The 12099-nt window shown below is 54.2% G+C and overlaps 1 protein-coding gene across 7 annotated transcripts in view; it reads right to left on the reverse strand.

Moving 5' to 3' along the window:
- Nucleotides 1-925: 925 nt before the first annotated feature.
- Nucleotides 926-12099, reverse strand: part of PAX2 (paired box 2) — an 80454-nt gene continuing 69280 nt past the window's right edge. For 3 of the 7 annotated variants that reach the window (XM_045068808.1, XM_045068806.1, XM_045068805.1), the window contains 3 exons: nucleotides 5903-6004; nucleotides 3688-3774; nucleotides 926-3189 (listed from right to left, as the gene is read on the reverse strand). In XM_045068808.1, the coding sequence (XP_044924743.1) occupies nucleotides 3068-3189; nucleotides 3688-3774; nucleotides 5903-6004 (311 nt within the window). In that variant the 3' untranslated portion in view covers nucleotides 926-3067. Of the gene's footprint in view, nucleotides 3209-3687; nucleotides 3839-5737; nucleotides 5757-5902; nucleotides 6005-12099 lie in introns of those variants that run through there. The other 4 variants (XM_045068807.1, XM_045068811.1, XM_045068809.1 and 1 more) reach the window with 4 other exon arrangements.

Consider the following 12099-nt stretch of genomic DNA (forward strand, 5'->3'; position numbering starts at 1 on the left):
CTCCTTCCCTCCCCAATGCAGGAACAGACACAGGGACAGACATACAGATTGTTCCCTGGACACTGAGCGACAAGAACAGTAAGAGTGTCTGAAAAAACAAAACCGGTTTCCAACCCACCCCACCAACAGACTTCCCCGCCCCAGGGACAGACTGACCCACGTGAACAGAAATGGAAGCCACCTACCGCCACACAGGCATAAGCAACTGTGCGCCCTCTCCTCATTTCCGGGAGGAACCCAAGGGCGCGCGAGGTCCTGCGAGCGGCGGGGTGTCCCTGGGTCTCTGCAGGGCCGGGCACGGTCGGGCCCTAGAAGTGAACGCCCAGCGAGCGTCACGCCACGGGCGTCTGCGGTGTCCGCCGGCTCGGCGCGGACGCGGGGGTGAAATTGCGGCTGCGCGCCGAGCGGGGGAAGGAACCCGTGAGGCAGACAAGCCCCACCTGTGGGGAGAGCGCTCCGACGTCGTGTCCCAAGAGCCCGAGGCGGGTGGAGAGGCAGGGCCTGGTATAGACGCGGAACTCAAGAGTTACTCTGAAGTTTTGGGAAGCTCCACTCCTTGCCCCAAGGGTGGGGTGGGCGGTGCAGGTGGCGACCCAAGGGCACACGCGTCCAGGCAGGCCTCCACCTGCGTTCAGCCACCACCCACAGGGTCTGGGCGAGAGGGTGGAAAGTCGGTCGCGCTGGGAGGGTCCCTGAAGGGTTGTTTGGGATCGACCAATGTGAGGGGAGGCCTATCCCAGAGACAGGGAGAGACAAACCTGGAGCCGAGGGGAGTGACATACAAAATTTTTATTATTATTATTATTTATTATTATTATTATTATTATTATTATTTTATTTCTCATGTGCACAAAAAAAAAATAAAGAAAAGAAAAGAAAAGGAAAGAAAGAAAAAGAAAAGAATCAAAACGAACCGACGCGCTGAAAGTGGCTCAGGAGACCAGAGCTGTCAGGGGGATCTCTCGAGGGTTCGGCTGGGTCCTGGGGCTGGGGCCCCTGCCCGGCCAGCTCCACAGAGACTGGGACGAACCGGGCCTCGGGGTTTGAACCCCAGTGCTCTCGCCGCCCCGCTCGGGCCACGGGAGCCTTGCCCGGCGCCCGCAGTTCCCTTAAACTAGTCTCTTCTCGTTTTCCTTTTCAAATGAAAAGGCTCAAAGGGGAGAGAGATCTGGGCGAGGACTCCAAGCCTTTTCGGATTTGTTCAAGGATTTTTATTTATTTATTTATTTATTTATTTTCACTTTTATTGACTTTGTTTCTGTTATTTCGAGTCGTCACGATCCACGGGTGAGGAGACATGCAGGGCGCATCGCCGCTACCGAGAGAGCAACTACGGGGCGGGGCGGCCCGGCCGCCGGCGGCCCAGGGCGCACGGTGCCCGGCCGGAGCAGCGAGCCCCGGGGGCTGGAGCTGCCGCCGGAGAGCGGGCCTGCGTGGGCCAGGCGGCCGGGGCTGGGCTGGGGGAGAGGCCGAGGGAGGGGCAGAGACGGAGAGACAGAGACAGAGGGGGAGAGAAGCGGGACAGAGAGAGATGGAGAGAGGGGAGAGATGCGGAGAGACGAGGAGAGCGAAAACACGGAATTACAGAGAAATAGCCAACGAAACAGAGGCGAGAGGAGTCCACAGGACCATGTTCGTCGTTTTGCATAGAGATTTCTTTTCTTTCGTAATTTTTTTTGTAACATAAAAAATGCCCCCCCTCCCCCAGGACGTGCTGTGCTTTAGTGGGCGTGTAGCTGTGTCCCCCCCTCCCCCCCCAGCGAGCGGCGACTCTCACAGCACAGACAGAGGGGCGTATCTACAGGCAGGGCGGGCGGGCAGCGGGGACTCTACCGGGCGGGGCGGGGCGGTGGGGCGGGTTTATATACACAGGGGTTCGCCTTCACACGACACACACCGTCTTTCTACAAAGCAGCATCCTGTTGAGTTTCTGTTTCGTTTTTCCTTTTTGCAAAGACCATCATATTAAATAAATGTAGACTTTTCACGGTTCTGTTCAGTTCCTGCCGGAGGAGGAGGCTGGAGGTCGTGGGGGGGGGGGTTTGGACTGGGCAGCCCCCACTTCCACCCCGCCGCAGATGCCAGCTCAGAACTGCTCCTACTACCGGCAGATCGCGAGTCTGTGTCGGGGGAGGGGACATCCAGTAGCCGCCGGGCAAGACCAGTGCCCGAGGCCTACGGAAACTGGTCCTGCGGCAGGCACTGGAGAGCCTGCGAAGGGGCGAGGAGTTGAGGAGGAGAGATGCGGGGGGTCGTGGGATGGGAAAAGGACCGGCAGGAGGGGAGAATGGGAGGTCGGCTGATGGAAAAGACGCTGAGGTGGGGCAAGGTGGGGCTGAGAGTCCGGTCACTAGTAGGAGTGCCTGGACCCTAGGGAACCAGGCAGTTCAGGTGGAGTAGGGAAGAGCCAAGCCTAGGGCTCGGTGGGTGCGCGCTGCTGGGGCCTGCGTGCCTTGGGTCCCAAAACTTCGGAAAGACCTGATGACCCCACGCCCCCATTCCATGCCACCTCCTGGGGCAGGGCACACTCGGAAGGTAGGGGCAGTCCGGCTAGCGCGAGGGTAAGGGCTCTTCCCCGAGGGTTCGGCAGGGGGCTCTTCCTCCTTCTGCAGAAAATCGTTTCGTTCTTAATTTTCTTCGCCCAGTCCCTCCAGCGAAGCCTCCCGGCTCCGGAGCGTCCGAGGCGGGCTGCTCCGGGGCTGGGCCGCGCTGCAGTCCGCGCTGATTGTGTGTCACAGAAACGTGTCCCCCGCGCGCAGAGGCGGGCCCGGCCAGGGTCGGGCGGTGTGGCTGGTCCGCTCCGGGGCCGGCTCGGGCCTACCCGGAGCGAGCTGGGGCGCGCCCTCCTCTCGACGCCGCGCAGTCCAGGCAGGCGGGGAAGGGCGGCGGGCGGGGTTGGGGGCGGTGGGCCCGGGCCTGAGGGTCCCGCCCGCGGCTCCACCCGTCCTGTCCGGCCTTGGACGGGGTGGTGTGAAGGGCTGCAGGATTCCTGGGATGGGGGTGGGGCTGGGGCGGTGGCCGGGAGGCATCGCGTGGCGTCGGTGCTCCCTCCCTCCGGGGTGGGCGGTCAGACGGGGACGATGTGGAGGCCGAAGCTGTCGGCCTGAAGCTTGATGTGGTCCCCGCGGTAACTAGTGGCGGTCATAGGCAGCGGCAGCAGCGGCAGGGGCGGAGCCCCGGGGGGCGGCACTATAATAATAAGGGGAACCTGGAAGTTAACACAGGAGAAGAATGGGCTGGGTGAGAGGACAAACAGGAGAACAAAAAAGGAAAGAAAAGCAAAGACCTCCCGGGGCTGGGGTCTGGCGGACTCGGGGCAGGGACACTTCGGCTGGGTCAGGGGGCCGGTCGCCCCCGGGAGAGCTTCATTCACCGGTGGGAGAGGGACCCGATCGATCGGTGACCGCCGCCGCCCGACTGGGGGCCCTCCAGAGGGATCCAGGGTGGGTGGGGGCGGCGGAGAACCTTCTAGCCCTGGGGGAGGGAGAGACAAGGAGGGAAAGGGCGAGAGGCACGGGCGTCCTCAAGGCATCCTGGGACCTCAGTGCGGCACTAACGAGCCCGCCCGTCCGCCCGGCACCCAAAGGTCGGGTCTCGGGGAGTCAGACCGGCGTCGGGAGGCCGCCCGGCTGAGCTGGCCCAAGGGCGGACGCACTGAGCCGCCCGCCAGCCAGGTGGCGTACTCACTTAGTAAGGCGGGGTTGCTGAATCTCCAAGCCTCGTTGTAGGCCGTGTACTGGGGGTGGCTGTACGGGTTGCCGGAGAACTCGCTCCCTGCGGAAGGGTGGGGGAGTGGGGATCAGACAAGCCCAACGCCGGGGCGGACCCGACGTGCCCCGTCAGCGGCCTTCCCCCGGGTCCCAGGTGCAGGTGCGGTGGGCCGGGCGACCCCGCAGAAGGTATGAGGGCAGACAGAGGCAGGGCAGTCCACAGGGTCCGCGTGGGGAGAGCCCGTGGTGGGGCGGGTGCAGAAGCACCAACACGGGCCCGGGGACTTGGGGCTCCCCCAAGGAGGCACTCTGGGCCGCCTGGGAAGGGTTTGTTCTGGTCCCTGTGCGCCTACCCCGCTGCTTTGGGGGGCGTGGACACTCTGGTTCTAGGAACCATAGCCCCACGGGATGGAAGCCGGGGAAGGTGGTGAAGGAAGGCCCTCGGGACACTTTGTCCCAGAAAGTCCTAAGAATGGCATCTCAGCAAGATGCCAATGCAAGGGGTGGGGGCTCTGCTGGGAAACACCCCCCTTCCGCCTTTCCCTCCTGGGATTGGATACGCTGGCCACGCAGCAGGAGAAGGAGGCGGTGGGAAGCAGGTGGACTCTCCGCCGGTCCATGGGCGGTTAGCCGAGGGCCCCGTGGGCTGGGAGCCGTCGGAAGCGGCTTCCCTCCCTCCGCGGGAGAAAGGCCAGGCCTCCGGGTTTCCCCCTCGCCCTTTCTCCTGTGTGATGACCCCAGACTGTTTACAGTGATCCCTAACCGCGGGTTAAGTAGAGGAGAAGGGGCCCCTCTCCGAGAGGGAGCTGGGGTGGGGGTGGGGGATGCAGCCACTGGAAAGCCTGTTTATTGACGAGGAGGGAAAGCATGCGTGCAGCAGGATAATGAGCTTCTGAGCTCAACTGTGACCAAGAGGAACTGAGCTATCTCCTTCCCCATCGCTAATGAAACAAGTGTAATTTCCTCATCAGCACTAGATTCTGTTTAACGACTCCCCCCTTGCCACCATGAGCTCTCTGCGGCTCCCCTCATCCCCACCTCCTTGCAGACACCCCCTCCCTCACCCCCACCTCTCTAAGACCTCCAGCCTCCACCTGCTCACTGCTCGGACCTTCCCAGAAGACACTCCTTGTCCCCAACACTTCTGCCCCCACTCCAGATCTGGGCAGGGATACCCTCCCCCACACCTCCCAGCTCTCCTTAGCAAGGCCCTCTAACTCCCTTCAGCCCCTGTGGTGCAGCACCCTCTTTGCCACTGCCCATCCCCCCAAGCTCTGTTTAGCCAGGGCTGTCCCTGAATGGACATCCAGGAAGAGGGCCAGTCACCCTCTTCCATCCTCCCCGACCATAAGGGTTGTGCACGAGGGGAGGGCCGCCAGCAGAGGTGGGCTGCAGGTCCAGCGAGTCTCACCCTCTTTAAGACAAGAGTTTGTTGGTGTTTCTGCTAATAGAAGCTTCAACTCTGTGGCTTCAAGCCCAGCTCTCAATCAGGGGTGAGAGGCTGGGAAGAGCACAACCTCCAGCTGGGCTCCTCAGACCCTAAGTGTGGCTTCTGCCTCTCTGATCCACACAGTCCAGACCCAGCTCCTAAGGAGGAACGAGGGCCCCAGTACCTCTGAGGAGACGTGGTGCTCGAGCTTGTTTCTCTGAAGCCAGTATCTTTGGGTCCTGCCATAGCCTGTCCTCTCTGTTCTTCCTTAGGGACTAGCTCCCTCCTCACCCTGGGGTGGGGTCAATTCTCCACACTCTAGTTTTCCCTGTGGGTTGGTGTGGACCAGGGTGGCTTTGTCTGAGTGACTGACAATGCCCCTGGAAATGGTTCTTGGCTCCAAGTTTCCATGGAAACCAGGGCAGGCTCTTCCAAGCAGTGTCAGCTGGCTGGGGGTGGGCTGGGGCGCTGAGAGAGGAGCTGAGGCTCAGTGCTCCCCGGGCACAGGCTCGGGTGGGCGGGCCCTGTGGAGGGGCCGTGATGTACAGTGGGAGCACACAAGAGCCACTTCTGTAAACTCCCTCCCTGGGCTGCTCATGAGGGACCAACTGCAGCCTCTAGGGAGACAAAGGGACGGAACAGCACTGGTTTTGGGGGGAAGGGATGTTGGATCCCCCCACCCCCAGACTACTGAGCACGCGGCAGCTCACCCACAATTTAGTCACCCCCACCTAAATTGGGCAGCTGCAGTATTGTCACCTACCAGGCACCATTCCTGCCAGGGTGGAGGTGGGGTAGCTTCCCTGGCCAGTGGGGGGCACGTGAGGGGGGTAACCAGGCAGAGTGGTGCTCGCCATGTCACGACCTGGAAAAACACAAAGGGGAAGGGGTGAGGCCTGGAAGAGAGGGGCCTGCCTCTGCTCACACCAGGGTACTTCATGGGGAGGAAACTCTTAGAGAGGACAGAGCTGTGTGCAGATACGTGGGGGAATGTCTGAATGAGCGGGTACAGGTGTGCCTTTGCATGGGTTTAAGCTTGTCCCCCAAATGTCCTGTGACGGGCTGTGCACCTCTGCTCTGTGTAGCGCTCTGTGTCTCTCTGCGTGCTTTACGTGCCTATGTTTAGCTTTGCATGGGTCCCTTTGTAGCCCAAACCCAGATGGGGAAGGGAGGGAGACGACCTGCTTTTATTCCTCCTCTCCGGCAAGACAGTCAGCTATGGTTTCTCCAGTAACCAAATGGACCTCTATCATCTTGCTCGCCTCTCTAGCACCCCGTCTTCTCTTCAGGCTTGGAGGATACCCCCCCCAACCCATGCTGGGGCTGATGGGTCTTCCTTGTTCTCTCTAAGTAGAGCTGCAGGTACAGGGCCTGGCAGGTGTGGCAAGCAGGCGGTCGGGGGTGGGGGCGCTGGGAGGGGGAGGGTTGTGCCACTAGGGAGCTATTTTGCTGTTAGTGTTTATGGCATTTAGACAATAGAAAACCATCCCTGAAGTGAAAATCGGGAGCTTTGAGCCAACAGTTCAAGTGGATTGGATAAAGTTCCAATAAGCAAAATGTGCCCCCCCACTAGCTGCTAGACTTCTGTCCCTGGAAATTTCTACTGACTAGAGTCTGGACGGTGGAGGGCAGGACTTTCCTTAGCAGTGTCCTGGGGGGAAGGTGAGGCAAGCCAATATAAGGGAACCACCCGAGTCCAAAGACCTCTCTGGGACACAGCTACACCTGAGTGGCCTCTTTTCCTTGCCTGTCCCCTCCATCACCATGAAGGGACCACCACCTGCCTTGCAATATATGTCCCAATCTTTAATGACAATAATTTGCCCTCTTCCCTCTCCCACACTTCCATGTGCTAGAGAAAACGTGGTGCCTGGGTCCCATTTATCTTCTCCAGATCCCCCTTACCCTCTTCAGCCTATGCCACTCCCCCACTGTAGCGCCTCTGTCTGGCCATGAGAAGGCGAAGGGTGACTGCGGGAAGTCACAGAACTCTGCATATCTGGCCCAGTACACCTTCTTTTCATCAGTTGCCCTGGTCTTCATCCTCCCTATGGCTATTCCAAAACACCCCTGGCTCTCTTGCCACTGTCTCCTTGAATCTCACCTCATCTCCTACTCTTCTGAGATGTGAGTTTCCTCATTCCTCCCTTAACACATCTGAGTGATTCATCGTCTCCTAAGTATACAGAGCTACAGCTCAGGTTTCTGTATTTCCAGCTGCCTGCTGAACATTTTCATTAGCTGTCCCACTGTTGCCTCAGACCTAAGGGGAATAAAGGCCAACTCATCTTCCCCTCCCCCCACCAATCAGGTGTGTTGAAGTCCTTCTTGAAAACCACCAAACCAAAAATCTTTGGAATCCTCTTTTGTTTAGAGAGAGAGAGAGAGCGAGCGAGCGTGCACACACTCACAAGCTGTGGGGAGTGGGGGGAGGTAAGGGGGGGGTAAGGAACATGAGTGAGAATCTTTAGCAGACTCCATGCCCAGCCCAACACAGAGCTTTGATTTCACCATCCTGAACAACCCTGAGATCATGACCTGAGCTGAAATCAAGAGTCAGACGCTTAACTAACCAGGCCACCCAGGCTCCCTGAAATCCTTCTTGATATAGCCTGTGTCCTTTCCCTCTGGATGAAGTCAGTCACCAGGTGTTCCCGATTCCCCTGAGCAATGTCTGTTCCATTGGTCCCATCTCCATTTCCTCTAGAGCCTACAGAGCTCGGCTCCTGAGAACCCACCCTTGGTCTGCCATAACCGTGCTTTTGCTGGTGTTCCCTGCATGCACATTCCTGCCCCTCCAGTCTGTCCCAGGTGTGGCTGTCTGGCTAGTCCCCATGAAACGTTGCTCTCAACATATCACTGCCCTTGTGCAAACCACTACTGATTCTCTGTAGGCCACAGCTGGAACCTCCACCCTGCCAGGCTTTCAAAGCCTCCTGGGTACTCTCCCACCTGACTTTCTTAGCGCTGATTCTCACTCCACCTGGTTCAGCTGGACTGTTTTCACAAGCGTATATGCTGTGGAACATCTCTGTGCTTTTGCTGTTTGATTTTCTTCTTCTTCCTCATAGTTTCCCTCTTTTTCCACCTCCAGCCTTAAAAATGCCTACCATTCTACCCCTCAGGGAAGTTTCTTTCTTCTAAACTTCTAGAATATCTGTGCTGCATGGTTGACCGTGTCATTATCTCTCGTAAGACAATGGACCTGTTCCGTATGGTGGCTTACTTCCTCAAACGGACCATAATCAAACTGAGGGCAGGGCCCCGTCTTCTGTTCTGTCTTGCATAGTTGAGAAATTAATAAATGATGCTCAGTAAATACCCTACTGATTGATTCTCTATTGCTCTGTTGGACTTCTAGCCAACTCCAGGTGCGTTGTACAGTTTTCTAATTGCTTCATGTGTGCTGGTCTCCTTTGAAGAGGTAAAGGCTAGGATAAAATGCAAATGCTGAAATCTGCTTTTTCTCTAAAAACAGTTTGAGCAAGGGATTATGAATCTTTACAGGATGGAGAGAGATGACAGTGACTTATTGTGACTCATTTTATCATGCAATAGAATGGTTCTCCTTGATACCTGTCCAATACAGTGAAGATCCTACATTTCCTAGAATTCAAGAACAGATGACAGAGCAGAACCATCAGACAAGAGATCACTTCAGACTCCCAGGGAAACAGAGGAAAGAATCTGCATCTGCTTTGTTGTGGGTTTTATTTCACTGACTTCTATTGTTGTTAAAAGTTTCATTCCTCCTGTCCATCTCTCACTGGTGTGGGTCTGAAGTTCCCTGAGAGATGAATAATATGGCATTTATTAGACAAGAGGGCCCAGGACAAAGGAGAGTTGAGGAAGAGTTAGAGGTTTTGCAATGAAAAAAGATATAGAAAGTCAATTCCTCTTGGTCCCTGATCTTAATGCCTACAAAACAGCCAGGAAAAGAAGGATGCTTCTTCTTCTTTTTTTCTCTTTTAAAGAATTTTATTTATTTATTTGAGAGAGAGAGAGCATGAAAGGAGAGAGGTCAGGAGGAGAAGCAGACTCCCTGTCTAGCAAGGAGCCCGATGGATACGGGACTCGATCCCGGGACTCCAGAATCACGACCTGAGCCGAAGGCAGTCACTTAACCAACTGAGCCACCCAGGCACTCGGGATGCTTCTTTCTTTAAAAACAGGAATTTAAATGTACCCAAATTCCGATTTTTCAGCTGCCTGGTTCCTACAACATGACACACATGAATTCCTTGTTATCTAAGGTTTTGTCATACAATTCCCTACCTGGCTTCAGGAGAGAGGAAGAAAGGCCGGACTCCTGGAAAGGTGTCTCCAGCTCACCTGGATTTACTCTATAAACGATGGTTATTTCCACCGGCTTTTCCTCTCGCAAAACATCAGGCTAACTTGGAGCATACAGAAACTTCTGTGTGCTGGAAGTCGCCCAGAGAACTGTTCACTGACAAACACATTTCCAAATTCTAGTTAAAAAACTGAATCTGGGAAGTGCTATTCAGACATTTTTAAAATGTGAGATAAGAGGCCCATGATGAGGAAGAAGCATACTGGCTTCCTGGTGTTCTGCACACAGCTGTGCCGCTGTCTCCTGTGACATCAGTATCACCACAAAGAGGTGCCCGTCAGGACCCCTGAACCAACAGAGATACAAGCCACCGCATATAAAGCACTCTCAATGACTTCATTAGTACACAGGGGACACCTGAAGAAGAGGAAAAAATTGACCAAACTCTTGCCAGAGCCATATATTTTTCTGGAACGCCATTGTCAATAATGGAAAACACATACTGCAGGAAGTTTTCAAATTACTAAGACCATCATGCCATTTGCCCAGCAGCATTCTTTGAGCAAGCCTCTTAGTGAGAGATATGAATGGGTAATGGAATGTGTGCAAGGAGAGTCAACAGAGCCCTGCTGACGGATGGACAGAGGGGAGCAGAGGGGCTCCAAGATTGTCAGCACAACCACCCCCTCAAAACAAACAAGCAAAAGCACGGGAAGAGGAGAAAACAGTGACATAGCAAAACACATCAGTTACAAAGTATATGCCGCCCAACAGAAGACAGAAGTGGCGAGGTGCTTTGCTCATCCACCATCCCAGGAATGTGATACCAGCACCAAGAATCACAAATGAATTAAAACAACAACAATAACAACAACAACAACCGTGTGCCTGGATGGCTCAGTTCATTAAGTGAGTGCCTTCCGCTCAGGTCATGATCCTAGAGTCCTAGGGTCAAGACCCACGTTAGGCTCCCTGCTCAGCAGGGAGTCTGACCCTCCCCCCTTTCATGCTCTCTCTCTCTCTCTCAAATAAATAAGTAAAATCTTAAAAAAGGTGGGGGGCGCCTGGGTGGCTCAGTGGGTTAAGGCCTCTACCTTCGGCTCTGGTCATGATCCCAGGGTTCTAGGATTGAGCCCACATTGGGCTCTCTGCTCAGCAGGGAGCCTGCTTCCCCTTCTCTCTCTGCCTGCCTCTCTTCCTGCTTGCACTCTCTCTCTCTGTCAAATAAATAAATAAAATCTTAAAAAAAAAACCCAAAACCCACATATTACCAGAGGATGGGCATTTTGTGGGGGAGACTTGTTTCCTAAGGTCACAAAGTTTTAAAGATGGACAAACCTTCGAGATGATCTAACTTCCTTGTCTCCAAGAAAATGGAGGCGCAGAGTGTAATGACTTCCTCATGGCCACAGAGCTAGTAAACCAGAGAGCCCATATTCAAAGCTATGTCTGTTTAATTGCCTTTGAATGACATTGCCTTTGAATGACAACATGAAGCCAGATAATCCCCAAAAGAGCTGAAGGAAAGGAAAAGAAGTCATCCAACAAGCAAAAATCTCATATCGTCACTGTCGTCATTAAGACAAGGCAAGAAAAAAAAAAAAACATAAATAAAATACTGACACCAAAAGTCTGAGACAAAACTTCACGGGGTGGAGTATTAATCTCCTTGGAGAGTCTTCTAAAAAACAAAGAGGCTCTTCAAGAAACAGCAGTAGTTGGGAATCTTAAAGTACCCAGAAGTGTGAGAAGCACTGTACTTGATGAAGATGTCTTCTCAGTTCAACTGCGGAAGTCCCCAAAGAGTCTACAGCCGATTTCTACAGCAATCACTGCATCTGAATCAGACAGTGCACTTCTGTCAGACATTCCTTAGCAAATGGGCCAGATCGAATCAACGGTTTTGGAGAATCTAAGTGCAGTTCCTCTTACAAGTACAGAGAACAGCAAAGTGAATGACTTTATTAAGAAATTGGAAAATTTCAGCCCCCAGACGATTTATGCTGTTTTGTCAGCTCTAAGATTCAAGGGCAGAGTTGCGTTTCTACTTCAGCTAGACTAAGCTAGCCCTCACTGAGCACCTACTACAACTGGGCACCATCCCAAATATTTTCTATGTCTTCTCTCTTTTGATCCTTGTATCAACCAATGATGCTGATCTGTTTTTAATCCCCACAGTATAGATGAAAAACTGAAACCCAGAGGGGCTAAGTGTTATGTTCAAGATTCCACAGAGAGAAGAGGGCAGAATCTGGATGAAAAGAACAAGCAGTATACTTGGGAATTGATTCTGGAATGATGTCCTTGAATATTACAGACTCAGAAAATAGGTATTTGGTCCAGGCGAGTAACCTGGGGTTATGCTAGGGGAATCCTTCCTAAAACAACATCCTGTTGCTTCTTGTTGCTTGCATGTTTTGGCTTCTTCCATTTTCTACGGCAAGGATTTTAAACTGGGGTTCACTGATCCCATAGGACTCTATGGATCCGCTTCACAGAGCCCATATAAAGCCATACATCAAATGTTATAGGTACACATACATAATATCTAGACGGCTTTTTATCATATTCTCAGAAGTATTCACGACTCCAAGATGGATAAACACTCTTTTTCCCAAACCAAAGGAACCCGTTCTTTGGCATAAGAAAGACACCGATTCGTCTGA

This window comes from Mustela putorius, unplaced genomic scaffold, assembly GCF_011764305.1.
Source record: "Mustela putorius furo isolate JIRA1106 unplaced genomic scaffold, ASM1176430v1.1 tig00003909_pilon_pilon_pilon, whole genome shotgun sequence".
NCBI classification, from domain to species: domain Eukaryota; kingdom Metazoa; phylum Chordata; class Mammalia; order Carnivora; family Mustelidae; genus Mustela; species Mustela putorius.